Source organism: Rhipicephalus sanguineus, chromosome 8, assembly GCF_013339695.2.
Source record: "Rhipicephalus sanguineus isolate Rsan-2018 chromosome 8, BIME_Rsan_1.4, whole genome shotgun sequence".
Taxonomy (NCBI): domain Eukaryota; kingdom Metazoa; phylum Arthropoda; class Arachnida; order Ixodida; family Ixodidae; genus Rhipicephalus; species Rhipicephalus sanguineus.
The window spans coordinates 37,749,877-37,777,238 of NC_051183.1; the positions used below are offsets into that span (position 1 = coordinate 37,749,877).

Consider the following 27,362-nt stretch of genomic DNA (forward strand, 5'->3'; position numbering starts at 1 on the left):
CCAAATTTAAACAGTACAGTCGAACCCACTTATAACGATTCCACATATAACAATCTATCAGTTATAACGACCATATTTGTGTGCACTTACGATTTTCCTATGCTAACCATTGAAGCTGCGTCCAGATATAGCGAACATTTTTCAAAGCATCCTACTTTTACAACGAACACTTCAGACACGGTCGCGGTAAAAATATGGCGCATACGAAGCGAAAAGAAAAGTTAAAACATGCCTTCTAAAGCGTGACAGGAGCGCGCGCTCGCCCGTGCCCCGCTGCAGTTTGGCACGCAAGAAGGCATAAATGCAAGAAGTGATAATCGCGATAACTTTCCATCGCAAAAACGTTCACTGCGTCCCTAAACTCGTCGACGCCACAATGTGCCGCAAAAAGTTGTCCGTCTTTTCGGTGACGGCAGAGACCGGTCGATCGGTGATTACGACTCCCGCGCGATTGCGGTGATGCCTTCGCGAATAAGCGTCAGAAATGAGCGAAGGCGAGGTGGCGGCCGTCGAAGAACGTGCCATTATGCCTTATAGCCGACAACCTTATCACAGTCATCTGTAGATATCTGCTCGGCTGAGCTTGTGGCGTACGCCGTACACTGCGGATTGACGGTGGTACGAGCGCACCATGCTTAGCCATGCTGCCGTTCGCAAGTTAAAGTGCGCGTCGCTTTGTAGAAACGAAAGTAGCTCGCTGTTGTTAAGCGGCGCGGGCACCGAGACACGTCGATGCACTGACAGCGAGCGTATACTGAGTGTTTGACCGGGTGTCTACTGAAGTGCGCCGCGCATCGTCGTGCAGGGCCGCGAGAGCATCGCGGAGACGTAGAGTGCGCGTTGCTTGCAAAATGCTTGTTTTCGCCGCGTTGAACGAAGAGGCTAGTCGCCGCACACGTCCGTGCACGGTCCGGAGTGAAGCAAGCCCGAAGAACGTACAAACGCGCGCATACGGCATACAGCAAGCGGCCCGGCAGTCACTCCGCGACCAGAGTAGGCGACGCGCTGCACGCAACCAGGGATGATCGGCTCCACGTCGCGGTACCGCGCTTCGGTGAAACGGTGTCAGCTCATTGCAAAGCCGGTTAATTCACTCGTGAGCACGCAGCGGGCATCGCTTCACAACGCGAAAAGGCTTAGCCTGTCACCGAAGGGGTTGTTAGCACTTTAAAAAGAGTGCACAAAGAAAAAAAACGGCTTGGCCACTTAGCGCACGTTTTTAAGGGCGAGTCCATATACAACGAACTACTGATATAACGACCACTTTTCGCGACACTTTCGAGTTCGTTATAAGTGGGTTCGACTGTAGTGTGAAAGGTGGTTTCACATCATAGCAGCCCCATGCTGCAGTGAAACCTACCTTTTTAAGGGGGTTACATGTGGTAAAAGAAAAAAAGACTACTCATTCATTTCAAATCCTTTGGAAATACGGATATTTCACATTCTTGTCGAAGTGAATTCGAACACTGTAACAGTCGTTCAAATATTTGAATGCTGAACGCTGACCAGTCATGATAATGAGTAAATACTTGAAGCGCTCGAATATTCGCCTATGCCCACGTGAAAGAGACAAAAAAGCAAGCTGAGACAGGAAACACTGACCCCTGTTTGGGACCTCCTTCGGAGAGGTCAAAGACCTGGCGTGGGTTGAGAAGCCACTGGAACTTCTGCATCATCTTGGACCCCTGGTTGCCCCCACTCCGCGGGTTGATGAACACCAGTAGGGGCTTGCTCGACGCGCATGGGATCGGTTTGATGGCAAACGCTCGCTGTGCGTCCTTGTCTGCACATCCCTGAAAAAAGATTACCCACACAAAGAATGCGGAACTTAATTCGCAAAACTAGGTAGCGGAGAAGTTAGCCAACATGTGATGTCCTATCAGCTTATCCTACAGGCACAAGCCTGACCTAATGACTTTTTGATGAATGAAGCAGTACAGCCGAATCTACATATATCGAACCCACATATATTGTATTGCGTATATTGAACAGTTGCAAAATTCCTTCGTATATAGGTACTTTCAATATAAAAAAATATTTAAGACATCAAATTACAAATATATGCAACTTTTTCTGATCACCTTCAGATTCGATACATTCAGCTTCGACTGTTGCGGATGCTAGACTTGTACGTAATGAATTACATGTCACTGACTACTTTAATCCATTACCTTTGTATGGTAAAGCTATAATTAGTATTTGTTTGATTTTATACTTGGTAATGGCTCACTGCAGTTCCATTACTTATGGGAGTAATCAATAACATGTGATAAGTTACATTATTGACGACAAAGTATTACAGTCAACTAATACAGTTACTACTCTTCCTAAAGTATTACAGTCAAAAGCATTCAGCACAAAAATTTGGTGGGAATTGCAGCATAATTCCTACAATAATTCCACAAGCAGCCTCACTATTGTGCAAGCTAATGCATACAAGTGCATAATGTGTACAAGTCTGTAACTAGTACGAGTCTGACGGATGCCCACCTCCTTGCGAGACTTCTTTTTCGTCGAAGCCCGCTTCTTTGGCGACCTCCGTATGGAGGACTTGAAGGAACCTTTCCGAGGCAACTTGACGATCCACGAGGGCGGCACGATGATATCCATGTGGGTGCCCAGGCAGCACTGCTCGCCGATCCTTTGCATACTGAAACACGACTCCTTGTTGTGGTAGGCCGTCTTGCACCACGTGCAGCTGATGGCCACTATCTCCTGCACACAATCACGCACATAAATGTAGAGATGACTGAATGCAATGACAATCATTTTGCTAAGTGCTCACACCAGATTGGTGAGAGATGGGCCTGGTCGCAGAGATATGTGGACTCATCTGTCATATAACGCTTGTCCCGTCTAGACTTACACGATTACGAGAATGCACCCATACCGATCGGCCATATCTTTCAAGTTGGTTTTTAATCACCATGCTCAGCTTCACTTCAATACGCACCTAGCGTTAATCAACGTATATAGTGTTTGGATGGTTGTGTCATTTTTGTAGTTATTATGGTTATTTTTATCATTTTTGTTGCGGTACACATTCCAAACGTATAGTTGAATTTTTCCGTAGTCCTACGTCAACACAGGGCTCTGAATGCTTTAACTTAAGCCTGTAGCGTACGCTCGATATGTATGTAAACAAGTAGATATAAATAATGAAGAGCATGTGTGCTTACCTTGCTACCAAATGAGAGTTTTGACTGAAAGGACTGCAAGAACAGAAAAGACACCCACGTAAGACACGATCACAAACTCGTGCAAAAGAAAAAACACAGTGTTTTGCAAAGGACTACCAAAACTCACCTTGCTACACTGTTGGCACTTGCCTTTCTCGTAGCGCCTATGTACCCAGTGGTGCTGAATCACAGTTTGCTGTAATGAAAAATTTTTCTAATATTAATCTTCCATTTTTGCATTACTGTAAGTACTAAAGTGACTTATGCAATCATTTTTGGTGGTAATCAACACTACTTGCAAGGTGGTTTTGCTTCTCGTCATTTGCTGAAACCTTCAAAAGTACGTTGAATCTTCTCATGGACACCACGTGATTAGAGGGCTGACAGCCTATGCAAGTACATTGGCATGGTGGTACAGATGCACAAAATCAATGTTCCAGCAATTCGAGCCATCAATTCATTTGGCCTCGTGTTGACATTTACTATGCTCCTGGTTAGCCCAAATGGTAGAATATATGCTTCAGAAAAGTGATGTATTTGACTGAAACCCCTGTTTCAAGAGAGGTCTTTTTTTCTTCGACTGCAAAGTATCTTCTTTCACACAGAAGAAGCCAAAGTGGGTTTATTTATAGCATCAATGCTTACAAAATGAAGACAGACTTTTTCTGTTTTTATGAAACTTTCTATAACTCGTGGAGTTATGCTGAAGAGACTTCCCATTATCAGTGTTACAAGTCCACCAATACTTTATAGGTTGGAGCGAATAATTCAATTAAATTACATATGCCTGCTCGCGAACAATGCGAAACAGGCCAAATAAGACCAGGTACCATATTTTCTCTCTTATAACCCGCCCAATATATAAGGAAAATTCGGAGCTATAGTCGAGTTGCGCATTTTATGGAAAATTTGGTATGCAAGTTGGCTTCACAACACTGCTTCACGTTGATGCAACAAAGGCAGTTTCATCGCAATGCGTGAGGACTTGTTTTTCACTTTTTATTTTTCTGCACTCTGTCGTTCGGAGGTGCACGTTATGCACAGCGGTGGGTTATACTCAAGAAAATTCGATACATATGATTCATATATCAGCAAATATAGGGTAGGCGTACCTCTCGGTATTGTCTGATGCCGACATCTCTGAATGTTGGCTTACACTGAAACTTCATCTGAAAGTGAGAAAATGTGCAACAATACCAATATTAGTATTGCGACTTGTTGTTCAGTACGCATAGAGGACTGTGCTTTGCAGTCTTAGAAAACACTTGTGAAGTTGGTACGCAACCATATAGCCATTCACTAATGTTAAGACATGGTACAGTACCTATTATAAAAAATAAGCAACACTGTCAAAGCAAGAGAGTGAGCTGTTGCTAAATACTAGAGGTGAGTGATTACAATCTATATGTATTGGTCAATAACCTGACAACAGCGTTCATCACGCATTAATACAATTCTTTTCAAACAATGACAATGCTGCTACTGCATTTGATATTGTGCTTGTTACAGCAATTCTTCATGGAAGCTTAGTATTATAAATAGCTCAGACTTTGCAATTTAACACTGCAGGTAATGACAAGGTGATGCTATACCCTTGTGTGGGTGATAAAATAGACTATCTTTAAAGATCCGTTTCAGTTTAATTTAACTACAACACTTCAGGGTCTTTCATGCATGAAGCAAACTTCTTGTTATGAACTTCTCATAACACAGATTTCTAAGGCATCTCTATGTTGATGTTTAAGGAGTGTCAAGAAAAAAACGAAGCCTAAAGAATGAGTCAACTTACTTTATCACTTAAAATGCTAATGCATCCGGCATGAACAGTTATTTTACAAGCTGGGCATTTCATCCGGGGTCCATGTTTCTAAACAGAGATTGAGAAGAAAAACAGAAAAAACAAACAATTCTTATTATTATAACACCAACACTCACTTCAAAGTTGCCTGATAGTTTCCTATAATGAATGGCATTTATATATTTATTACAGGCTATAATAGAAACGAAAGAAATAGAAGTGTGACAAAATGCGGCATTTTTCACGTGAATGCGATAGCTGTGAAACTGATACAGATCCATTATTTATTATATTTTATATATTATTAGCCGCCACGTTATGTTTACAGCACTAATGCACAAACTTTTAACGCCCATGTAATTAGAGCTCCTTAACACGCAATCAATGTTACCAAATTGAATCAGAAAATTACCGAACATCACAATGGAGCTCATTTACATACCCTAAGGTCTGAAGCAATGCGCACAAACCAAGTTCTAAAACTGAAAGAACCATAATGTAGACATACAGGTGCATGAATACCCACAATATAAACTGCGCAAGATATCCAAGTGTAATAACAAACAGGTCAATGACATAAAGCTCAGGAGTACTTTGATACTGCAGAGAAAATTCAACAAAGAATAGAAGTACTACGTACAGTAAATGGATTACTCAGAATAAACACACGTGCATGTCAATGAGGAGGGAACCAGGAAATGATCTCGGAGGCTGTACTTACTGAGCATTCACTCTCTCCCACGTAACAGAGATCCCCAGAGGCACTAGTGGCTGTCCATAAGTGGTCCCCATTGATAGCACTTTCCTGTGCGAGAGAACAGAGCAGCAAAAAGACTGTCGACACTAGTTTCAAGAAGCACAAAGCAGTGATAGCGACAGTTAGGCAAAAAAAAACAAAAAAACAGCCGAGATAGGATAACAGAAAAATAATACAGGACAAAGCACTGTCTTTGCATCGATGTTTCCTAACCATGACAAGTCTAGCTCCCATGTTATGCTTACTGATATAGCAGCTAGCTCGTACATGTACAATAAATAAATTAATGTATTTCCTTTGTTCTGTGTTATTTTAGTTCTTGAACCTGAATTTATAATGTTAAATTTATTGTTGTTCTCGTTACATTCCTTGCTGTTGACAGATTTGATAGTTTATCATATGCGTACAAATTTGTAGAATGTTCATGTTTTTCTGCTTATACTGTATCAAGTGTTCTTTTCCATTTTTTTTCCCCTAACATACCCCTCCCCTCTGCAATGTGCAAACCCTGAGGGTAAAATAACCATATAAATAAATAAAATAAATAAATATATGCATAAACCAGTGATGCTACCGAGGACTTCTGATTTGGAGCAATTTTTGGAGCAGCAAAATTTCCGTTTTGGAGCACTTTGGAGCAGCAAAATTTTCATCTTGGAGCACTTTGGAGCAGATAATTTTGCATCTGGGAGCACTTTGGAGCAGCGACTTTTACATCCTGGAGTGCAATACAGAAGCATATTGCATTAACATTCAAGCACCTGAGTACTATTATGGGGCTCTTATGAAGGCTAGAAATATTTCGATTCATTGCAAATCTCATGGAAAATATCATCTCAGGAACATAGGCGTGCGCACAGGGGGGGGCGGCCGCCCCCCCCTAATCACCTAAGAGGGGGGGTGCAACATCTGCCCCGTACATTGACCCTTGCGATAGCAATTATACGGACACTCTCGGCGGATTTTTTCCGTCGCCGTTGTCGTAATTTTCCGTATAAAGTCCAGATTAATAACATCACCAGGCGCAGTCTAGCCGCGGGTAAAAGCTCGCGAGCGCTGGCGACGAACGCGGCTGAAGCGGCGATTAAACTACCCGCCCGTCTGTCTCCGTCGCACGGACAGCGCATGAGATAACACCTTCCCGCGTGCGGGCCTGCCGTCGATTGCTCATCAAACAGAGAGGAAACGCCCCGCCCGTCTTTCGTAAGGAGCATGAAGGGACGCCAGGGGAGCGGTAGGGGGGGGGGGGACTACATCGTTCGAAGGGCGCAGTCGCTTGCGCGCGCGCTATCTCGAGGCATCAGGAGACGGCTCGTAAACTTGCTGTGCTCTCAACGCTTACTTCGTGTTTAGAGAACTCAGAGCAAGAAAACGATTCGGTTCCTGGAGGGGCCATATTCCCTTACACCAGCGTTTTGTTGAGTTACGCGAGATCGGATCCAAAAAGAGTTAGCTGCTAGTCTTACTTCGTTTCACAATACAATTTTTTGGTATCGCATTCATTGCTTCGCTCTTAAGCGAAACTGGGTTTTTTTAACCGTTAGCTATTGACCTCCGAAAGCGAGGGGCGGACGTGTAACATGGCGTACCCGCTTCAATGTGGGCCGTCAGCGACGGAGCGACGGGCCCGCTACTGACAGCTGCGCATTTGCGGCTGCTCCGACCAGGAGATATGATTTCACTAATGAGATGACATTTTTAAAAATAGCAAGCAAAAAATTCGAATTGGAACCCTAGCACGTGAGCTCGAAAGGGCAGGGCCTTTTAGAGGGTACTTACCGAAGAGTGATTACAAACTCAGACGTGCTGGCGGAAGGAATTACGAAAAAGCTGTTCTGGATGAAGATCCATGGATAAAGTATACCTGAGGAAAAGTGTCAACGCGTTTCCACCGTTCGCGTGCTCTTCCATAAACGCGAAGCAAGGAAAATTCGATATTGTCCCATATATCTACTGCGAGCGATCCCAGATTTCATTCCGCGATGTCCGGAAACAGAAGCGACAGACATTTTAGCGGCACTCATGTAGTTATTACTGAAGATTGCTTTCCTTACGTGCCGTGCGACGCTTGAAACGAGCTATCAGCAGCGTTTCTGGAACAGACGACGTCCGCCGATGAATCGCCGTCGCACTTTCTCGCTACCGATAGGCCTAGACGTCACGAGCCCCTGCGGAGAGCGCGTTTTGCTGTCGAGCCGACTTGCAGAACAGAAGCTGCGTCGGCACCGTGCATGGCATCGTGGCTTACTCGCACGCGCGAGCGCTATTTATTCAGCGGAATAATTCTTGGTCCATAATTGCGACTTTATTGGCAGCCCCAAGATCGAGCTGCACATGTTCTGACGCGCCGGCGGTGCGATTGCCGGTGACAGACGCCCCCAAACCAGAGACTTTGGCGCAGTTTGGCGCAAATTTCGTCGATATTATCAGGATGGCGCAGTAAATACAATTTGGCGCACTTTGGCGCAGTTGGCGCAGGAGTGGAATCACTGCATAAACATGTCATCTACAGCCTTGCGCTGACCCTGAAGACACTTTTCTCTGTGCAAATAGTAGCACTGCGTTTGTCACCCAAGAAAAACTTCAGGCTGCATGCGTTAGATGACCAGGTTTCTCAGGAAAGCAGTTGCATTATGTCGTATATTCGACTATCACGAATGATGTCTCGAAGAGAAGCAGGCAGCAGATGGGACGATGAGGCAATGGTGGCAAATGCATGCGTGACATGGCGCTGTTTCTGCACTGACGGCAAATCACCAACTAGCTCACACATTCCCTTTACTGCAATGGTAGCTGGTGTAATTGAGTCATGTGTTGCCCTTGCATCATGACGAGAAATCATCGAATAGGGAAGGTCGCCAAAGGCAACCTTTCAACAAGCGGAGTAGCTTGTGCTGGGAAAAATACATTAATCAGAAATAACGCATCTCGAGCTAAAGGGTAGAGCGCCCGTGCCCTGTGTTCCTTCGGTCCATCCTGGTAAATTGTGACATTTTACAACTCATGTGCGGTGCTTGGTAAAACTGGGTGCAAATTTACGACACAAATGAATACAGTAGACAAGAATAGTTTCATGTCATAAATGTGCACCCAGTCTCACTGAGCACCAGCACAAGATGAAAGAAAAGCAAATAACCCAATTTCTCATTTTAAATATGTCTTACTAGAATAACGGAATGTTTATACATAAATAGATAACAGGCAGCAATCAGGTCAAGTCAACATAAGGTTGCTAAACATAAGGAAGAGACATTTCGAAGGTCGGCACGCAGGCAAAGCAGAATCGAAGTATGTATGTAGTCTCATGACAGTGTAATCATAATTTGCCACTGAAAACAAGGAAATAAAATTAAAACACATATCTAACAACAGCAAATTTGCCTATAAACTTGGGTAAAACATTCACACATGCAGTGGCATATGTCAGTATTTCTAATTCAAATAAGACTTTACTCATGTTGCTTCATCATAAAACACCAACTGCCAGAGACAAACATCACTCCAATAGAAATTTTCATTAAATAACTTTTCAAATAAAACGAATTATTATTAAAAACTAAAGTCTCAGTTTAAAATTAAAAGAATTTTATCTTACGCTTTTTTGTGAACTTGCATGAAAAGTAGTTTGTACCGCTGTCACCTACACCTTTCAAATGATAAAATTTGTTTTTCTTCTATTACTTTAAAATCATCCTGTAGCTAGGGGTAGCATCGCTGTAGCTAATGCCATAGCCTCTGTTTTCCTGCTGCTGCCATATCTCGTTGCAATGTCGACTTGCCGTTTTCACTAAAACTTTTATAAAATATTTTCAGTGGTATTAGGTATCTACAATTAAGTATGTGTTATGTATTACCTATGTATCTACCTTTGCCCTCCCCTTTTTCAATGCACATAAGTACAGTACTCAAATACTGAAACAGAAAAATTTAGGGCTAAGTAATGCACATGCTTTCATTTCCAGCATCTACAGTTCGCATCATATCAGTGTAATTTTCACTGGAACACTTACACTGTTCCAGTGAAAATTCCAGAGCCAACTTTACATTTCACAGCCAGATTTGCAGTGACCTGATGCAGTTATCACAAGCACCTGCTCATTGCAATCATTATACTAAATAAAAAACGGTGTCGTTTTTCAATTTATGAGTAGAGTACCTCGAGGGTATAATGATTGAAATGCAGTGTGTGTGAGTGTCGAAATGAACAAAGAACTCACTCACCCCCCAGTCAGGTGTGGCACGGTACTGCCTCGTATCTCCATTCTCGGCGGGGAGTTTGACTTCTCCCTGGATTGCTTTTCTGTAAAGAGGCAAGAGCAGATAGGTGAAGCCCGGTTGCATCGTAATGAAACTGCTACGCTACGCTGTTCCATAATGTAACCCCTCGCGCAGTCGGCCGTGATCACTTTCCATCACCTGCAACTCCTCTCAAAAGTCGAACATATCTATCGATACGGGTCTATTGCTTCATGTTGCTTTGACTGCTGCACTATAAAACAACATGCTTACGCAGCCGGCCATGATCTCTCTCCTGACTGCAGCGACGACTCCTCTCAAGAGTCAAACGTATCTATCTGTGGAGATTGCATCATGTTGCCTTGACCATCTCGAGAGAGAGTGAAAGAGTGGGCTTATCAACAATAGACGCCCCAATGTTTATTGTGATAAAGTGTTGGCAGAGGCATGGAGTAGCAGAACACCAGATGGACATTCAAGCAAGACCTGCTCACATCAGGATATCAGTTCCATTTAGCGCTATATAAATCAATTTGGCTTTGTAAGTCTTTTCAGTTCATTTATGAGGTACTGTAGTTTTCTGGTAAAGTTCAGGTTCACCATCTATTTGTGCTGTAGAAGGGAAGAAAAGGCAATTTCATGTTGAGCCCAATAATGGAGTTAAAACGACACAACTTGGAGGGTTGAACATAGGATGAATGCATTAAAGGGACATGAAAGAGCAAAACGATTTTTCTTATATTAGTAAAGTACTTTTCCCCAATACCAAAAACACGACACTTGCTGCGAGAAGATGCTTAGTAAGCGAGAAAACATGCAAGAACAAAATGTGGGTGGCAACGCCACCTTGAAGTTTCCGCACCATTCGTCGTGACGTCACATGTTCTGACGGCGCCTACTAGGGACTATGTAGTTCCTAATCGGTAAAAATGAAGTACATTGTCCTTTGAGGGGGCCATAGACTTAACATACCAAGTGTGGGGCAATTTTGTTGAGCCAATGGCGCCAAAATACGGTAAATACACTTTGAAATGCGTGACGTCACGTGGGGAGATTTTGGCGCGAAATTTAAAAATGAAACTTTGTACTTGATTTTCTCTTCTATTAATAAAACTATGATGGCGAAATTAACAACATTAGAGTTCTCAGAGCACAATTTATCGATCTAGGCCGATTCATTGTTTCTCTTTAGTGTCCCTTTATCAACAATGCACAGGAAGGAATAATGCACAGGATTTCAAAATAACAGAACCAAGATCACAGTGCTTTGTTCTGGTGTTTTTTTATCATCATCCTACACGCTGTTTCAATCCCATCAGAAGATCAAACCAACCAGCCCAGCGATCCACGCTTCGCATGAACTGCTGCACGCTCGAGGCTTTTTCACTATGACGGATTTCGAAGTAATCAAAGACGGCACACTCCAACATTTCTATACAACCACGGAAGATGACCACAGAAGTTATCAGCGTTGTTGGCTAGGGCAAGTTGTGCGGTAATGAATGGACAGGTATCTCCAGACATTTCATTTCCTCAACGTTTATCACACATTTAGCTATTCCTCTCTAAACCTTGGCCAGAACAATTCGCAACATAGATCTGTGGGAAAAAATTAGGAGTCATTAATATTTGTACTCTAAAAATAAGATATGGAGCCTGCTTCAGGTTCTCTTTTTTGAAGACGTGCTACTTATATGAACCTGGTGACACAGGTCTGAAGCAAAGTGTGAGACTATGTTCGTCGGTATTTCATGATGATGCATACAGCACTAAATAATTTAATACAGAGGACAGAAAGGAGCAACAGAGACCCAGATCTGTTTCGGCAACTTTCGTGAACAATAAGTGTTAACTGAACGCAGGGGCGGTGCGGGGGGCAACTGCCCCTCTAGAATTTGCACCTGACCCCACCTCCCCCTCTCTTTGCCCCCTAAGAGCAAGCATATTCAAAGCACAACGCATATATTCCCTGTCTTTGTGCCCCCTGAAAGAACCCACTCGTCGTATGCATGGTCTTCAAAGCATTGTTGTGACAATCAGCTGCAGCACGCAGCATTGACCTCAATCTAATCGTAAGTATTCAATGCTTTTTGCATCAACTAGCGCTAACACGTCGGTGGGTTTCATTTAACTGCATAAACACCAAGCTGTTCCATAAGGGGTGAGAAGCTGCATAACCGCTGCATCAAATCACTCTGTTTTTGCTAGCCCCTGAGATTGACAACAGTCTCTAAGCCCTGCAAGTGCCCCTCATGGGTGGCTAGACATGTGACCACCTGACTGTAGGCCCGACTTTTTTCAAGGGGCAGAATACCTACAGGGCGTGGCGATTTTTTTTTTTTCACTCAGAAGGCTACCATGACATGTTCAGATTAACTTCAGAAAAGACGAAAAATTAACTCTGGCCAGTTGGTCGGTTCAGGGAAAGCAAGTTGTCATAGCACAAAGGAGTGGACACAAATAACACGGGAAATTAGCTGTGCTCTCTGTACATAACAGAAGCCGTGGCACACTTGGTCAGAGACCGCACCGCAGAAAAGGGGTGCAGCGCGGCTTCATTTCTGATAGCATGTAGTCATACAATGGAAGCCTATGAGGCATTAACAGGCTGCTTTAGCTTGTTCCTGAATATTAGAGCAAAACAGCTAGCGAAATCTTGCGACCCCCTTTTCCAACTACATTGTTTTTTAAAAATGTTGTGCGAGTGTTGTTATCGAAGGAAAGATCGTAAAAGGACTGTATGTTATGATAAAGTTGCAACGAATGCTTTACACTATCAGTTAAGGAAAATGTGGCAATGTTTCTTTGGTATACCACTATTATGCATACACCGATTCATTTACAAATTAGCAAGTGCTCTGTAAAACCCATCTTTGCGCAACGCACAAAACTGACAAGACACTTGTCAAAATTGACAAGGCACTTGTCAATTTTGTGCGCTGCGCAAAGATGGATAAGTTCCAACTCGCCCGCCTATCAGCTCTGTAAAACGCTGCACATACTATGCTGTATGCCATAATATGCCCTGAATGTAAAGTCGTAAGCAATGTGAGAGTGAACAACAAATTTATGTTCAATCAACGATTACTTGTACCGTCACGAATGTGACGTATGTAACAAGAGATACCTTTCCGTTTGAGCATTTAGTGTTATGGACATTTTTGCACTTGCAAACTGCGTTTAGCTGTAAGACCTTTGAAAGTTAATTTCAGTGTTCCATCTCATATCGTTCACGACTGCACATAAAACTGTAATCACAACCTTACCCCCTACACAATGCCAAGCACATAGGAGGCGTAATGAAGGGTACATGTTTCAGTTTGCGTGATGCCTTCTAGGTTGGTGCTACTGAATCATGTCTCAACACGATCATGTCTTACGATATACAAATACTGAAACCTTAAGACACCCTGTGTGGTAACAAACATCACCTGACTCAAAAGCATACAAAATTACCTCCCATTTGCGGTATGAGTCGCCACAACACGAATGCGCTACAGTTCGCATGATCGCTTAACTGGGTTACCAGCGCTGAACATCCCTCGATGTTATGATGTCTTACAACATACAAATACTGAAATCTTAGCCACCCTGTGTGACAACAAACATCGTCTGATTCAACAGCATACAGCATCAGCTGATCCAACAGCATACGATACGCATTGCGATACGAATCGCCTCAGCATGAACGCGTTGCAACGTGAGCGGTTACAGGCACCTGCTTTATTTATCGAGACAGCACTACAAACAAATGCGGTTAAGCCCACTCTATGCTGCAATCGATCGGACCAACTCTTACTTTTTTCTCGCTTTCAAAAGGCACTTGTTCTTGAGCGTAGCAACCGGAGCAGCCGAGGCTACTCCCAAACGATGAACTTGCTCCCACATACGACCGAAATGATGGCATATCACACGTAGGGGGGTAGGCCACGGAACAAGAGGTACAACACACGCACAAGCGCTTAGCACACTTTAGAAAGCGGTACTGGCGGTACTACATAGTAGCCTCAAATCGTCGGCGTCGGCAGTTTTCGCGCACACACAAGCGGACGCGTCACCGCTATCATTACGAAAGGCGATATCCGCTTGCTGCTCCATTCCGGGCTGTCAAACACAGACGCGCACACAAAAGCAAACACCTCGAACGACCACTTTTTTTTTTTCCTGTTTTACGCAAGATGCAAGTGCTGTCGTGCGGTGAATACGCGGGTGTATACGCTCCGTGGTCTCTTGCCTCCGTACGACACGTTTTCTGCGATTGCACAACTAAACCGACACCCGTTAATTGCTCTTTTTTTTTTTCTGTCATCGCAGGCGAAGGACGTTTCATTCAAGCGCCCTTTCGTAAGCGAAGCTATTAAAGACGACGGCTCCTTAGCAACGGATCCTGGCTTGAAGGTCAAACATCGTCGCAGAACCAGGAACCGGCATTTGAACGGAGCTTCGGAATACGGCGAGACTAGAAAACGCGAACACCTGCGCCGTGCACCGGTTGTTTCGAGAATGGCATACACACACACACACTCACAAGCTGTCGAGGACGTATCGTTCTAAACGCTGCTTTCCGCACGGATGGTCATTCATCCCAGCCTTGGCGACGACGTGACGCCAGCGCCGAAAGGCACGGAGTGCGGCGTCCGCTTCGCCGGTCGTTATCGGCGGCGGACTGCGGTTTATTCGGCAGCAGCACTTTCGGTCAATCTTGGCCGGACAGTTCATGGCATGACAACGTCACCCGGACACGTAACGCACGAAAGTACTTGATATGTGTGCGCTGAGCCGAAGCGTACCATGCGCGCTGCAAGTGGGGAAGCCCATGTTTACGGCACGCGGTCTTTTTTTGCTTTCGATTTGCTTCTCGTGAGGTTGTTCCCATTGTTGCTTGCACTAGGGCTTGTTTTCGCTAAACTTGGAGGGCACAAACGCTTCCGTTCATTGGCCTAGCCAGAAAGGAGGAAAAATTTCAACCCTCTGTTCCCACACTTCCTCTTTAAATTTTTAAAATGTGTATTTGTACAAGCACATATATGAACATACATAAAAGGTGGTGTAACACTTTGCGACTTTGTCGGTTGCTAGCGCTGCCGCTGGCTGGCGAGCAAGGAGTATGGTAGTATGGTTCCTAAATATACTGCTAGTCTGTTGCTGTTTCCGTGCCGTCAAGGCCGAGTACGAGCCATTAATGAATACGCTAGAGGCGCTACGGCGCTACAATCACTAGATCGTCGAAGCGCAGGCAGAAGCGATGGTGCACCTGCACTGTATTTTGCGATGTGCTCCCGCACGAATTCGTTTTCCGTCTGTTCGTGCGGGCTGCGACTGGAACATCTTGAAGTGACCAGTATTGCATTCCGTGCCGTTTATCTTCTCGATACTGTCATGATCAGTGGCGGATGCAGCCAATGCCGTACCCAGGAGTTTTTTTCGGGGGGTGTTTGTGTGTAGAACGGCTAACTTGGGCAGCTGGTGGTCGCTGTGAAGGCGTGCAAGTATTTTAATGTCACCCGAAAAGTTAAAGCATGAAAAAATTTCAGAGGGGGTCAAAACCCCCTCAACCTCCCCCCCGCCCTTATTTACGGCCTTGGATCCAGCCACTTATTTTAGTGGGAATGGAATTGCTCGAAGTAAAACTAATAGGTCTTGACCTTTTATTTTTGTTGTTACAGCAGAGGTGTTACGCTTGATGTTTGCCGTGTGTCGCAGATAGAAAATTATCATCATGAACCGACACGCGCTCTCTTCATCTTCTGCTTCGCTCCCAGAACACGTGCGCCAATTTGTCCGGCATAGAACGTGTACAGGGAGAGAGAGAAAGAAAGAAAGAAAGCAATTCTCGGCGCGGTGAGATTCGAACCCGCGTACACACGATCCGAAGGCGAGCGCCGTAACCATTCGGCTATCCAGGCACACTAGCGCATAGCATAGCCGTGTGTAGTATAGTATAGCAAGTGAGTCGGAATGGGAAGTGAGGGTAAGAGGAGAGATGTGAGGGTAAGGAGGAGGGGAGAGCGAGCACAAAGACGGAGAGAGAGAGATAAAGAAACAGAAAGAAAAGGAAGAAAGAGATAAAAGGATAGAAAGCGAGAGGAGGACTACAGAGAGAGAGAGAGAGAGAGAGAGATAGAAAGAAAGCGATGAAAGAGAAAAAGTTAGAAAGACATAGACAGAGAGAGAAAGAGATAGAAAGAAAAAGACACAAAAAATAGAAAAAATCCACAGCGTATCCACGGGGTGAATGATGATGAGTGGGGCGAAGCTCCGCTCCGCAGGAAATCATCGGTAAACCGTGAATACTCCGAGTAATTCGCCCAGTATATGATCAAGTAAACACGTGAGAAAGACCGTGTATATATTAAACATCAAACTTTTGTTCTACTGTTGGTTTACGTGGTCCCTTCATTACAACGGTCCCCCTAGCGTACGTCGCCGCACTAAATCGGACGATTGCCTTCCACCAATGACACGCGAAGTATGTGAATCTTCCGTGAATTCTGCCTAGTACATCATCAACGACGTGAGATCGGGCGCGTTTATACTAAAGGGCCGATGAGAGTCATGGCGACTTGCAGCTCACTTTAATTTTACATGTACGCTGTGAATTTTTATTGTTTAATCACGCACAGGAGAAATCTCACACAGGCACTACCTCGGAGGTCAAAATCCAGTGCCTATATATACGGGGTGGTCAGTGAACGGTTGTGCAGCGCGAGCAGTCGGTTTTTTCAATCAAGAAACTCGTTAGCAGACACTAAAACTCGTTAGCAGACGCCTGCGTCGGTCTCGCGAGGCGAGAGAGAGAGGGGGGGGGGGGGGGGACTAGAGCACGCATCTGCAACGCAGCGAGTGCATCCGCGCCATCTAGGGATCTTCCTGAGAACTAGAGGTGGCTATGACAGCGCCGTCTAGTGAACAATCCAAGAACTAGAGGTGGCTACCTACTACTACCACCACTACATACTACAGAGGAGGGACAGACCCACACCCAAAGGAGCTTCGCCCCTAAAGAGAGCCAGCATAGCGATGCATAGTATAGTAGTATAGTATAGCAAGTGGTTGGAAAGAGAGAGGTGAGAGGGTAAAAACCTAGCCAAGCCAGGACAAGCTAGACGCCCACCAGTTCTGCTGTGACCCAGGCTTGCGCGACTTATTACAAGCTGCCCCAATTTTTCAGTGTTTTAAGAATAACTTACCACAAGGGTGTGTCATCATTTTAATACTGTTAATTTATGCTGCCAACAGACCTTTTCATTTGTTTTTTTTTTTCGGTTTTCCCACTTGCAAAAGATTCGAAGAATTAAAACGTTACCGAACATGCACTATATAATTTTTTTTGTGCATATACTGAAATGCGCAGGTGCACATGTAAAGTCGGTTAACCGACTTTCGCATGTGCGCCCCCGAATGCAACAGAATGTAAAAAGGAAATGAGCGCCTGCAAGCCGCAGAAATGAGTGCACGCTATCATTCGTCTGAATAACGATACTTCGAAAATAAACTGACTCCAAAGTCTCAACTGTTTTTTATTCTTCACAAGTAGGAACCAATTTCTCAAAGCTCTTCAGCAAGGACTTTTACCAAGATTTCATGAAAATCGCGCGATTCGAACAATTGACTACGAAATTGTATCCTATACTAAATGAGGAGGGGTACAAACATTAAGTATTTAGGTGCCTTAAGTTATAAAAGCGATGATGGCTTTATTGCAGCTAAGTGAGACAAAAATGAAAGTAATATCGCTCTCCATCACAGCGATCTCTCATGGTTTCTGCTGCGTATTTTCATCCCGATTAGGCACGGATAATATCGTTTTAAGCTCTTTCCTAGTTTTTGTACTCCTGCCTCCATGATTCGCAGGCTCGTTCCGCGCATGCGCAGTGGGAGCCTGCGATGCCAGCGTCATCCCTCTTGCTTCCAAAGGCGATGTATACTCGCCTTCAAGATCACTCAGTTACAACCAAGGAGGTTGAAAAAATATCCAGCGCTAATGTCGTTCTTGTGTAGCTGTTGGTGCAGTTCAAAACCCCAAGCTAAATGCAGCTCCGCTACAGTGAGGAGCGCGTTCGGGCCTGTGTAAGGGCCTGTGTAAGGGCCTGGGTAAGACGCTGTGGCCTCTTCCCCTTACACTCTCTCAGCAATCACGTGATGGCGTCGGGGAACAAGATTCTGCAGACGCGCGATGAACCCGCGTGGCGTGCTCCAACAAGAGTTCGGGACGAGTAACAGCAACAGCAACTACAGTGAATTCATGGTTGGCTCCATTTGCAAGGGCGCGTTAACATCGGGCAAGGTGCCTGTGATAAACGCAACTTTAAGTCGACCCATGCGCCGCTTCGCATTCCCACATGGTTCCCTTTGGTGGGAGATGGTGTAATTTTTTAGATGCGAAGTATCTCTTGCTCGGGGGTATGTAACGCGGCGTGGTCATCCACACGCAGCGTGGTAGTCCGCACTCACACTACGCACGCGGGACTCTCCTCGTTCCCTTTCTCCAACAGCTAGCGTTACTCTCTCCACTTCTCTACCAGCACCTGCTTGCGCTTCTCCTGCGTTCTCGCTTCTGTTCTCACGGCGCATACGCTACTGTCCTCCTCTAGTCTGCTCTCCTTCAAATGGCAGAGCGTTGCGCGCGTTCAGTCCAGCGCTTGCCTCGGTTGGCTTCTCTGAAATGCGGGCTCGACATGCCGAAATTCTCTCCTGCGCAGCGCCGCGATGAGGGCCAGCGCATGCGCGTCCCCTCCCCCTCTCTCTCCTCTCCTACGCTGCCTCTCTCTCGCGCGCCTGCCGACGTTCCCCGAACGCCATGTGAGAATTAACGGCCAGGCTAGAGGGAAGACACGACGCGCGTAGCGTTCCTCTTCGCGTACCACGACGCGAGGTCGGTAGCACGGCCGCTACACAAAAAAACAGGTGTCGGTAGCATGCCCAGCGAACGCCAACGGAACGCGATCGTGCAAGTGCTCCGGCTTCGCATCGCCTCATGGTCCCCTTTAGCGGGAGATGTAATTTTTTTAAACCTCCTCGGTTACATGAAAAAAAATGTTGGCTCCGCTCTCAGAACCACGGCACGGTTGACCTTCGCCTGTGAAAGACGGTCGTGGTAGCCATGGTTTCCGCCCGAACCGTAAGTACTTTTTCCTGGTTAATGTAAATACTACGCATATTTAAGAGTTAAAGGTTCGTCGGCATTACCTGTACGTTACGTTTGGCTGAGCAGCGATGAGCAGCGAATCCCTGAAGAAATGTACCAGGTTGCTAAAGTTTCCGACATGAAACCAGCGACACAAATGTGTGTTTGTATGGGTAAGAACACTAAATGAAAAAATTGGCCGCGTATCTGCGTGCTTCGCTGCAAATGTCGTGTAAAGACGATAGAAGAGGCGCTGTGTGAGATATGGACGCCATCTGGCAATACGTCGGGAAACATGAGTGCTGTGTTGCGTGCTGGTAGTCCCGGCGCAGCAGCAGGCGAAGACCGGCGGTGACCAACGCGACCGGCGGGGACGCCAGCCAGCCCGAAAACGCGGTTTGGCGCGAAGCGCTGAAGCAGAGAAACGTCCGCACTCAACGAGTACTCTCCACACACTCTTTTATTTACACGTCGCCTGGGTAAAACAGGAACGCCAGAGCGGCGCCCACAACTGGCAGCCTGAAGGCCGCCCACAACGCTGCTTTTTCATTTTTTAAATATTTTTTTTCACCTTCTTGGCCTTCTCGAAACTAAAGTTTTTCAACACCAACCCATGGCATTCGTACAGTGCAATACAGAACCGAAACCGAAACACAACAATGAGCTCGTGCGAAGGGCACGGAGGAAGGCAAATTTCAGCGCAGTCGCATTTTCAGCTTTGTTGAAACAGCGCTCACTAGACGACGACGAAGTAAAAGAAGGCACAGGACAGGCAGCGCCTGTCCTGTGCCTTCTTTTACTTCGTCGTCGTCTAGTGAGCGCTGTTTCAACAAAGATGAACGCATACCAACTCGCTCAAGCTTCCATTCTTATGCATTTTCAGCGCAGCTTAAGAAACTAGGGTCCTTAAAATTACGTATGTATGCGTTTTCTATTAAAGGAACACGCCACCTAATACTTACCTAGTGATGTTGCACCTCAGATATGCATGATATTTACTTTTTGATCGACAACGTTCACAAGTATGAACAGCCATACCAGTTCAAGACGGCTGGCCCTTGGGCAAGTGGTTCAACTTTGGCCGAATGGCTGAATCGAGGGACGTGCCGACAAACAGAAAGACAGACAGAAAGACAGACCAAAATTTCTGCGTTTAAGTTCCCCAAGAAAGACTATCGTCTTTAAAACACGTCACGAAAATAAGTAAGCGCTATTGGGTGGCGACATCTGTGCAAATTCACTGTGGGAGGGGCAGTGATGGCTGTAGGCGGAGCTGACACTTTTAAAGACGATAGTCTTTCTTGGGGAACTTAAACGCAGAAATTTTGGTCTGTCTGTCTTTCTGTTTGTCGGCACGTCCCTCGATTCAGCCACTCGGCCAAAGTTGAACCACTTGCCCAAGGGCCAGCCGTCTTGAACTGGTACGGCTGTTCATACTTGTGAACGTTGTCGATCAAAAAGTAAATATCATGCATATCTGAGGTGCAACATCGCTAGGTAAGTATTAGGTGGCGTGTTCCTTTAATAGAAAATGCATACATACGTAATTTTAAGGACCCTAGTTTCTTAAGCTGCGCTGAAAATGCATAAGAATGGAAGCTTGAGCGAGTTGGTATGCGTTCATCTTTGTTGAAACAGCGCTCACTAGACGACGACGAGGTAAAAGAAGGCACAGGACAGGCGCTGCCTGTCCTGTGCCTTCTTTTACTTCCTCGTCGTCTAGTGAGCGCTGTTTCAACAAAGATGAAAATGCGACTGCGCTGAAATTTGCCTTCCTCCGTGCCCTTCGCACGAGCTCATTGTTGTGTTTCGGTTTCGGTTCTGTATTGCACTGTACGAATGCCATGGGTTGGTGTTGAAAAACTTTAGTTTCGAGAAGGCCAAGAAGGTGAAAAAAAATATTTAAAAAATGAAAAAGCAGCGTTGTGGGCGGCCTTCAGGCTGCCGGTTGTGGGCGCCGCTCTGGCGTTCCTGTTTTACCCAGGCGACGTGTAAATAAAAGAGTGTGTGGAGAGTACTCGCTGAGTGCGGACGTTTCTCTGCAAAGGTCTTCGCCTGCTGCTGCGCCGGCACTACCAGCACGCAACACAGCACTCATGTTTCCCGACGTATTGCCAGATGGCGTCCATATCTCACACAGCGCCTGTTCTATCGTCTTTACACGACATTTGCAGCGAAGCACGCAGATACGCGGCCAATTTTTTTAACAGTGAAAAGAGAAGGAAAGAGTAAAGAAGAGAGAATAAAAGAAAGAGAAAGAAAAAAATAGAGAGATAGAGAGAATGGAAAGAAAGAGGAAGAGAATAGAAAGAGCAAGAAAGGGAAATAAATAGAGTGAGAGAGAAATAAATAAATACCGTAGATAATAATATCTGGGGTTTTACGTCCCAAAACCACGATATGATTATGAGAGACGCCGTAGCGGAGGGCTCCGGAAATTTTGACCATCTGTTCTTTAACGTGCACTGACATCGCACAGCACATGTCTCTAGCATTTCGCGTCCATCGAAACGCGACCGTCGCAGCCGGGATCGAACCCGCGACCTTCGGCTCAGCAGGCGAGCACCGTAAGCGCTACACCGCCGCGAAAACAGAAATAGAGAAAAAAGACCGAAAAACGGAGAGACAAAGAAAGAAAGAAAGAAAGAAAGAAAGAAAGAAAGAAAGAAAGAAAGAAAGAAAGAAAGAAAGAAAGAAAGAAGAAAGCGAAAACTAAAGAGAAACAAAGAAGGCTGCCCAGCTCCGCACTTCCTTCAAGCTGGGCACCACAAATGCGAACCTGCCTTAATTTCTTAAGGTTGTAACCTAATATAGAGCTAGATGGGTCTGGTGTTTGTACTATAGTCGGATACAACTTTATAAGTCTGCGGCATTTCCTCCTCATAGGAATGCGCGCCCATTGGTGGAGGCACACAAGCCTCCACCAATGGGCGCGCATTCCAGACTGACGTCAAGAGCCGGACGGCTGGTGACCCCGCCTTCGGAGAACATTGCCGACTGGATGAGCGGGACTATATCTTTAGTCCCGAAGGCGATCGGTTGCCGCGCTTCGGTCGTCTGGGCGGGGCCTCTCCGAACTTCTTAAGCTGTATCCGACTATTGGTTTGTTCACGTGGTTAATATGAAATGCTCGTCAACGGGATTCTAGAGTAATTTAAGAGCAAACATTAACGCTGTGTCTAGCAATCATTATTGATGGTTTCAACAGGACGTTTTAACTGAGTCAGTGAGTTGCTTTGCTGCGTGCATGGTCTAGTCGTTAGCCAAAGTCGTTATTCTACACGGGCCATCGCGTTTCGGATGCGTTCTTTACCTTTAGTTATATTGGTCACCAAGTCTTTATCTCAGAAAAGCCCTTCAGCTATTCCTATAATCCAACGCCTTTCAGGTCAGTCGGGGATTACCTCCGCACAAAAACAGCTGTTCTTGCGCTGAGGTAATCCGTGCGCGCATACGTAACTTGTGTGCGCGCGCGGATTTCGAAAGCGTAGACACTTCATTATTTAGGTTGCTCTTCTACGGTTGAGCATATAGGGCACGCTAATGAATGCCGGAGAGAGCATCGTTTCTTTTCTTTTTTTTCCCGGAAGTAGCGCACATGACATGCATCGCAGTCAGCCACCAGCCGCAGTTGCAACGCATTCCTGCACCGGGAATGAAAAGCTTTAGGCTAAGGAATTAATCTTTCATCTCAAAGTCAGGTATCTAAGCGAGCAGCGACACGGGCAGAGCGGCGTTTGCTAATCGTAACGGAAAGCGCGTGCCTTTTTGGTGCCCCTGCTAGCGGAAAGCGCTTTAAAACATCGGGTGGCGTACTGCGTAAGCACGAAGGTCGGAAGAAGAAAGACAGACAGGAAATAGCGCAGACTTCCATGTCTTTCCTGTTTGTTTTTCTTCTTCCTGCGTTCGTGCTTGCGCAGTGCACACTAAGAAAAAGGTGTCCTTTGATTTTTTTTTTTTTTGCTACACTTGTAACTCTCACTTGTATAACTTTCTTTAGAGAGGCACATTGGCTCTCTTTTGGAGAGTCGTGGGATGTATAACTCTCTTTAGAGAGCCACGCTAACTTTCTTTTGGAGAGTCGTGCGTCCCACGACTCTCCTAAACAGAGTCAACGTGGCTCTCTAAAGAGGGTTATACATGTGAGAGTCACGTATGTGTAGCATATGTGACTCTCACATATGTGTAGCATATGTGACTGTCACATGTAGCATATATGTGACTTTAGGAGAGTCGTGCGTCTCACGACTCTCCTAAAAAGAGTCAACGCTACTTTCTAAAGAGAGTTATACATGTGAGAGTCACATATGTGTAGCAAGGAAGAGTGAAGTACACCTTTTTTTTCTTAGCGTGCACCGCCAGTTCGGTATGAATCAGCTAGCCTGCAAAAAGGTCTTTAAAGCATCTCCTATAAGGCCCCAAAACCCATATCTGCACTTTATAGCAAGCGTGTAGACTAGCTTACAAAAGCTGCCAGTGCAGCACTACAAAAAGGACGCACTGCAGTCGTATCTAACTCGCAGGCGCGAGGGAATTCCTGAAGCTCTCACCGGTTTCGCCAAATTATTTTAACGAAATATAGGCCACATATTGAGCTGCAGGAACCTTGCTACGTCGTAAACCATCGAGCTTCAGAATCTGCGCTTTCCTGCTTAGAATAAAAGCCCGCGAAAAACAAAAAGTAAAATTTTTCGGCGCATGTGTAGAAATTTGGGAGCTCTGCTGATGCCTCCTTTCGTTACCCTTTAATAAGCGCATTCCTCTTCGAAGAATTTTTTGCGCCGAGCTCGTCGCTAAGCCTACATCGTCCATCATGCATAGACGGAGGCCTCCCGCTTCAGCTAGCCGATGTGGAAGTGAACGCGGAGGCAATGCAGCATTCTGTAATCGAAATCCCTCAGGGTTCGTTGGTCGGCTTCTGCGTTCGTTTCGGTTGTTGGCCGTGGACTACATTTCTTTATCTTTTAGTTTCTTTATCTTTTATTTGTTTATTTGAATCGTTTGCTTCGAGTGGTGCAATTTCACAGCCACTGACGTCAGCGCCCCCTGTATTTACTTGGCGCGAGCTGTGCATGCTTGGAGCATTAGCCGGTTCACTGGGCTTGAGATGCGCAGAGGGTCCATTTTTGTTTGATTGCTGGAGGAGGAAAAAAAAATCGCCAGGCATGGGCCGAACATGCAGCACAGTCCCAGGAAAATCTGGAAGAGTGGCCTTTCTAGAGCTTGTTGTAAACTGTGTTGGGGAAACTAATACAAGCTTACACTTGCAAGGTGCCTACTACGCCATATATCATCATATTTTTTTTGTGAAGTAGGCAGCCACTATACCATTATTCAATTCTGCGGGGAAGCGTTGTACCCGCTACACATCTGTGAGACATTATGTGCACTTTGTTCATGGTGTGGTTGATGACGATGAAGAATTATGGCTAAGCCCTTTGAAATAAAAGAAGCATTCAACGAACCACTCGTTACGCAATTCGCATTGTGTGATGACTGGCTTGTATTTTACTCCTCTGCCACGCTACATCACGTATACGTTAACACAATTCCTTGCCCGAGATGACGCTTGTATAGAGTTTTTTTTTTTTTTTTTGCGAAGGACTATCAAGCACAGGCGTGGCTCTGTGGTAGAGCACTCGCCTGCCACAAAGAGGGCCCGGGTTCAAGTCCCATGCTATCCTGGATACTTTTCCTCATTTCATTTTTTTCTTATTTCGCGCAATATCAGTTACGGGCACTGGCGGCGGACAACCACGACACTGTTGTTGTGATCTCATAACAGCTTTCGCTGTAAAGAATTCACAGAGCCATTTCACTACAGTGAAGATGGAAGGCCGTGGCTGCGCGCTCTTCGACGGCGCCTTCACGGTGTGGGCCTGTCAGAACAACACAGCCCTTACTCCTTACCCGAACCCTACACGAGAGGACTGGGAGGCGGCCCTGCTCGATTGCTCAGACCTTCGGGCCCAACAGGCCTTGGTACAGAGAGCCAGGGCGGCGGCTTCAACCAATGGGGTCCCAGAATAGAGACTCCACCTAGTCTGTAGGAACCTCTAAAGAGGTCCCACACCTCTCCTTGTAAATAAATGCTTTTCACCACCACCACCACGTCGTTTTCCCGCCCATTCACGCTTCTGTGCGCGTTGGCGCTCCTTCAATTGCTGGCCTTCTTCCTCCGAGCGAACCACGCGTCCGTCCCATAGAGAATTCAAAGGGCAACTGGCGATAACAGCGCTAGCGCAAACGCTACGCCGCGAGGCAAAGGGGCACAACGATTGATGGCAAGTGCCGCCGCCGAGTATCACGACACTTGTGAAAGTTACATCGGCATAGGCGAGGGGAAAATGAGCGAGGGGCGCCAAAAATATAGCTCCTTTATACGTATTTTGACTACAGACGCGATCCGAAAGAACCTATACATATAAGCTTCGGTGTGAAATGCGATGTAAAAGGCGATTGCATACAAAGATGGGAAACTAAAGGCTCATCGCGTGCAGGACTGCTACATATGCGTGCTAACGGTTGGTAGCGCAAAAGGAACTGATGACAACGCACAATGAAAGGGATGACGGACTGCAGAACAGGGCAGTAGTGGTCATCCCACATGCTTCCATCATCTATATTTTACATAAGCGCTATTCGCAACGCATTAGAATGACCATGTGCTTACCGCTGCGGCTGTATACACATATGCACTTAGACAAGAACGTAGACATAGATTATGCAAACCTAGCTGAGGAGAATACGATCCTAGTGGTGGTGGATAACAACTCAGGGTCGATTGAAATAGCGACCACACAGGCAGCAATATCGGCTGCAAACATTATCTATATGCGTCTATTTTTGAAACATTAATTGCTGTCATTATACGGGCCAAAATCACGGTTCTCTGGCTGGGACAAAGACGGCTGTGGGCGGGGCTTACATTTTTTTCTTCGCTTGTAATCGATTATAGCATGCTAAATTTGTTTATCTCGTTTCTGCATGCGTTCACTTTATGTACATTCTAAGTTATCCTGACACATTCTTAGCTGCGCAGGTCCTCCCCGAAACAACGACGTGGATTTCGCATCGCGTATAAAGGATATTTGCTATCAAAGGTGTGTCAGGCTAAAGAATTAGGAAAGATGGTTGACTCCTTATTACAAGGTGTCGAAACGTGGCAGAAAAAACCTTAAGGCGCCGTGCGAAGATGAAAACCATATACGCAAGGATTATTCACTATTTTTAATTTTTTGTTTCCAAATTTTAATGCTTTTTCAGGGTAAGCCTCTTAAAACACGAAAATATATAGGGCAAGCTGCTCTCCCAGGCGTATGATTTTATGACGTAAAAGCGTGGCTTAAGCTGAAATGCGAGTTTGCAGCGTTTCAAAGTTGCCAAACTCAACTCGATTTGTGAAAGAAGCGTGCTACGTAAGCCGACATGCAAACATCCAAGAGCCTCCAATTAGCCTTGAAACCTCTAGGCTCTCCGGCGCCCCCATATTCTGAGGGAAACGCACGTGATCATGCGGGTCACTCATGCCTATACGTGTGCACGATGTTTATACACACGTCACCTCCTGAACGTGCATGCATGTTGACCCCGGACAGCGGCGTTTGCGAAGCTTAGCCAAGCAACGCTGGTATGCAAAGTCCATAAGCCAGGATTATTGCTATTTTCATTATATACCTTCATTTCGCATCTAAAGTGAAAACAAACAATCCACTTTACATGCCTCGAGTCGTTCGAGTGCCTATACTACCGGCGTACAATAACATGCGCCCACGGAAAGGGCTTAATTGGGACAAAAGCAGCAGGCTAGCAATTCGCCTGGGATGGTCGATCGAAATGCAAGTCTGCAGATGATGATGTACTGAACTAAGCATAAATACGCGGACCGGTGATCTCTGTCGTTACTTTTGATGCGGAGCACCAGCCTAGGTAGCTTAGCGGCTAAGCTGTCGCGCTGCTAAGCTAGAACGCGGGTTCGAATCCCGGACCCGGTGCGACCGCATTAAAAGAAGCTCTCAGGCCGGCGGTTGGCTCTTACCACACGCAATTACGTTATCACATACATGCATAACATAAGGGTCAACATAACCAACAATCACACATGATAGCTTGCAAGTGTCGTCATGTGCGCAGCTTCATAACGTACTGGTACTCCAACATGGCGGCTTCGATGACGTAAGGGCAGCATACATCACGTTAAGTTTGACCTGCTTCAGTATGATAACGACGCGGCCGGAACGTTATTATCATCTGTGCGTGTAATAA

General features: G+C 45.7%; 1 protein-coding gene across 6 annotated transcripts in view; it reads right to left on the reverse strand.

Annotated features, from left to right (window-relative positions):
- Positions 1-27,362, reverse strand: part of LOC119401738 (eye-specific diacylglycerol kinase) — a 604,253-nt gene that overhangs the window by 30,758 nt on the left and 546,133 nt on the right. For 4 of the 6 annotated variants that reach the window (XR_007417067.1, XM_037668684.2, XM_049418127.1 and 1 more), the window contains exons 2-9: positions 9,956-10,034; positions 5,699-5,782; positions 4,969-5,046; positions 4,292-4,348; positions 3,307-3,375; positions 3,180-3,212; positions 2,491-2,715; positions 1,603-1,793 (exon numbers count right to left, since the gene is read on the reverse strand). Coding sequence is in view for 5 of the 6 variants with exons in the window: in XM_037668684.2 (XP_037524612.1) it covers positions 1,603-1,793; positions 2,491-2,715; positions 3,180-3,212; positions 3,307-3,375; positions 4,292-4,348; positions 4,969-5,046; positions 5,699-5,782; positions 9,956-10,034 (816 nt within the window). In the remaining variant the exon portion in view is untranslated. Of the gene's footprint in view, positions 1-1,602; positions 1,794-2,490; positions 2,716-3,179; positions 3,213-3,306; positions 3,376-4,291; positions 4,349-4,968; positions 5,047-5,698; positions 5,783-9,955; positions 10,035-13,769; positions 14,471-14,498; positions 14,794-27,362 lie in introns of those variants that run through there. The other 2 variants (XM_037668683.2, XM_037668686.2) reach the window with 2 other exon arrangements.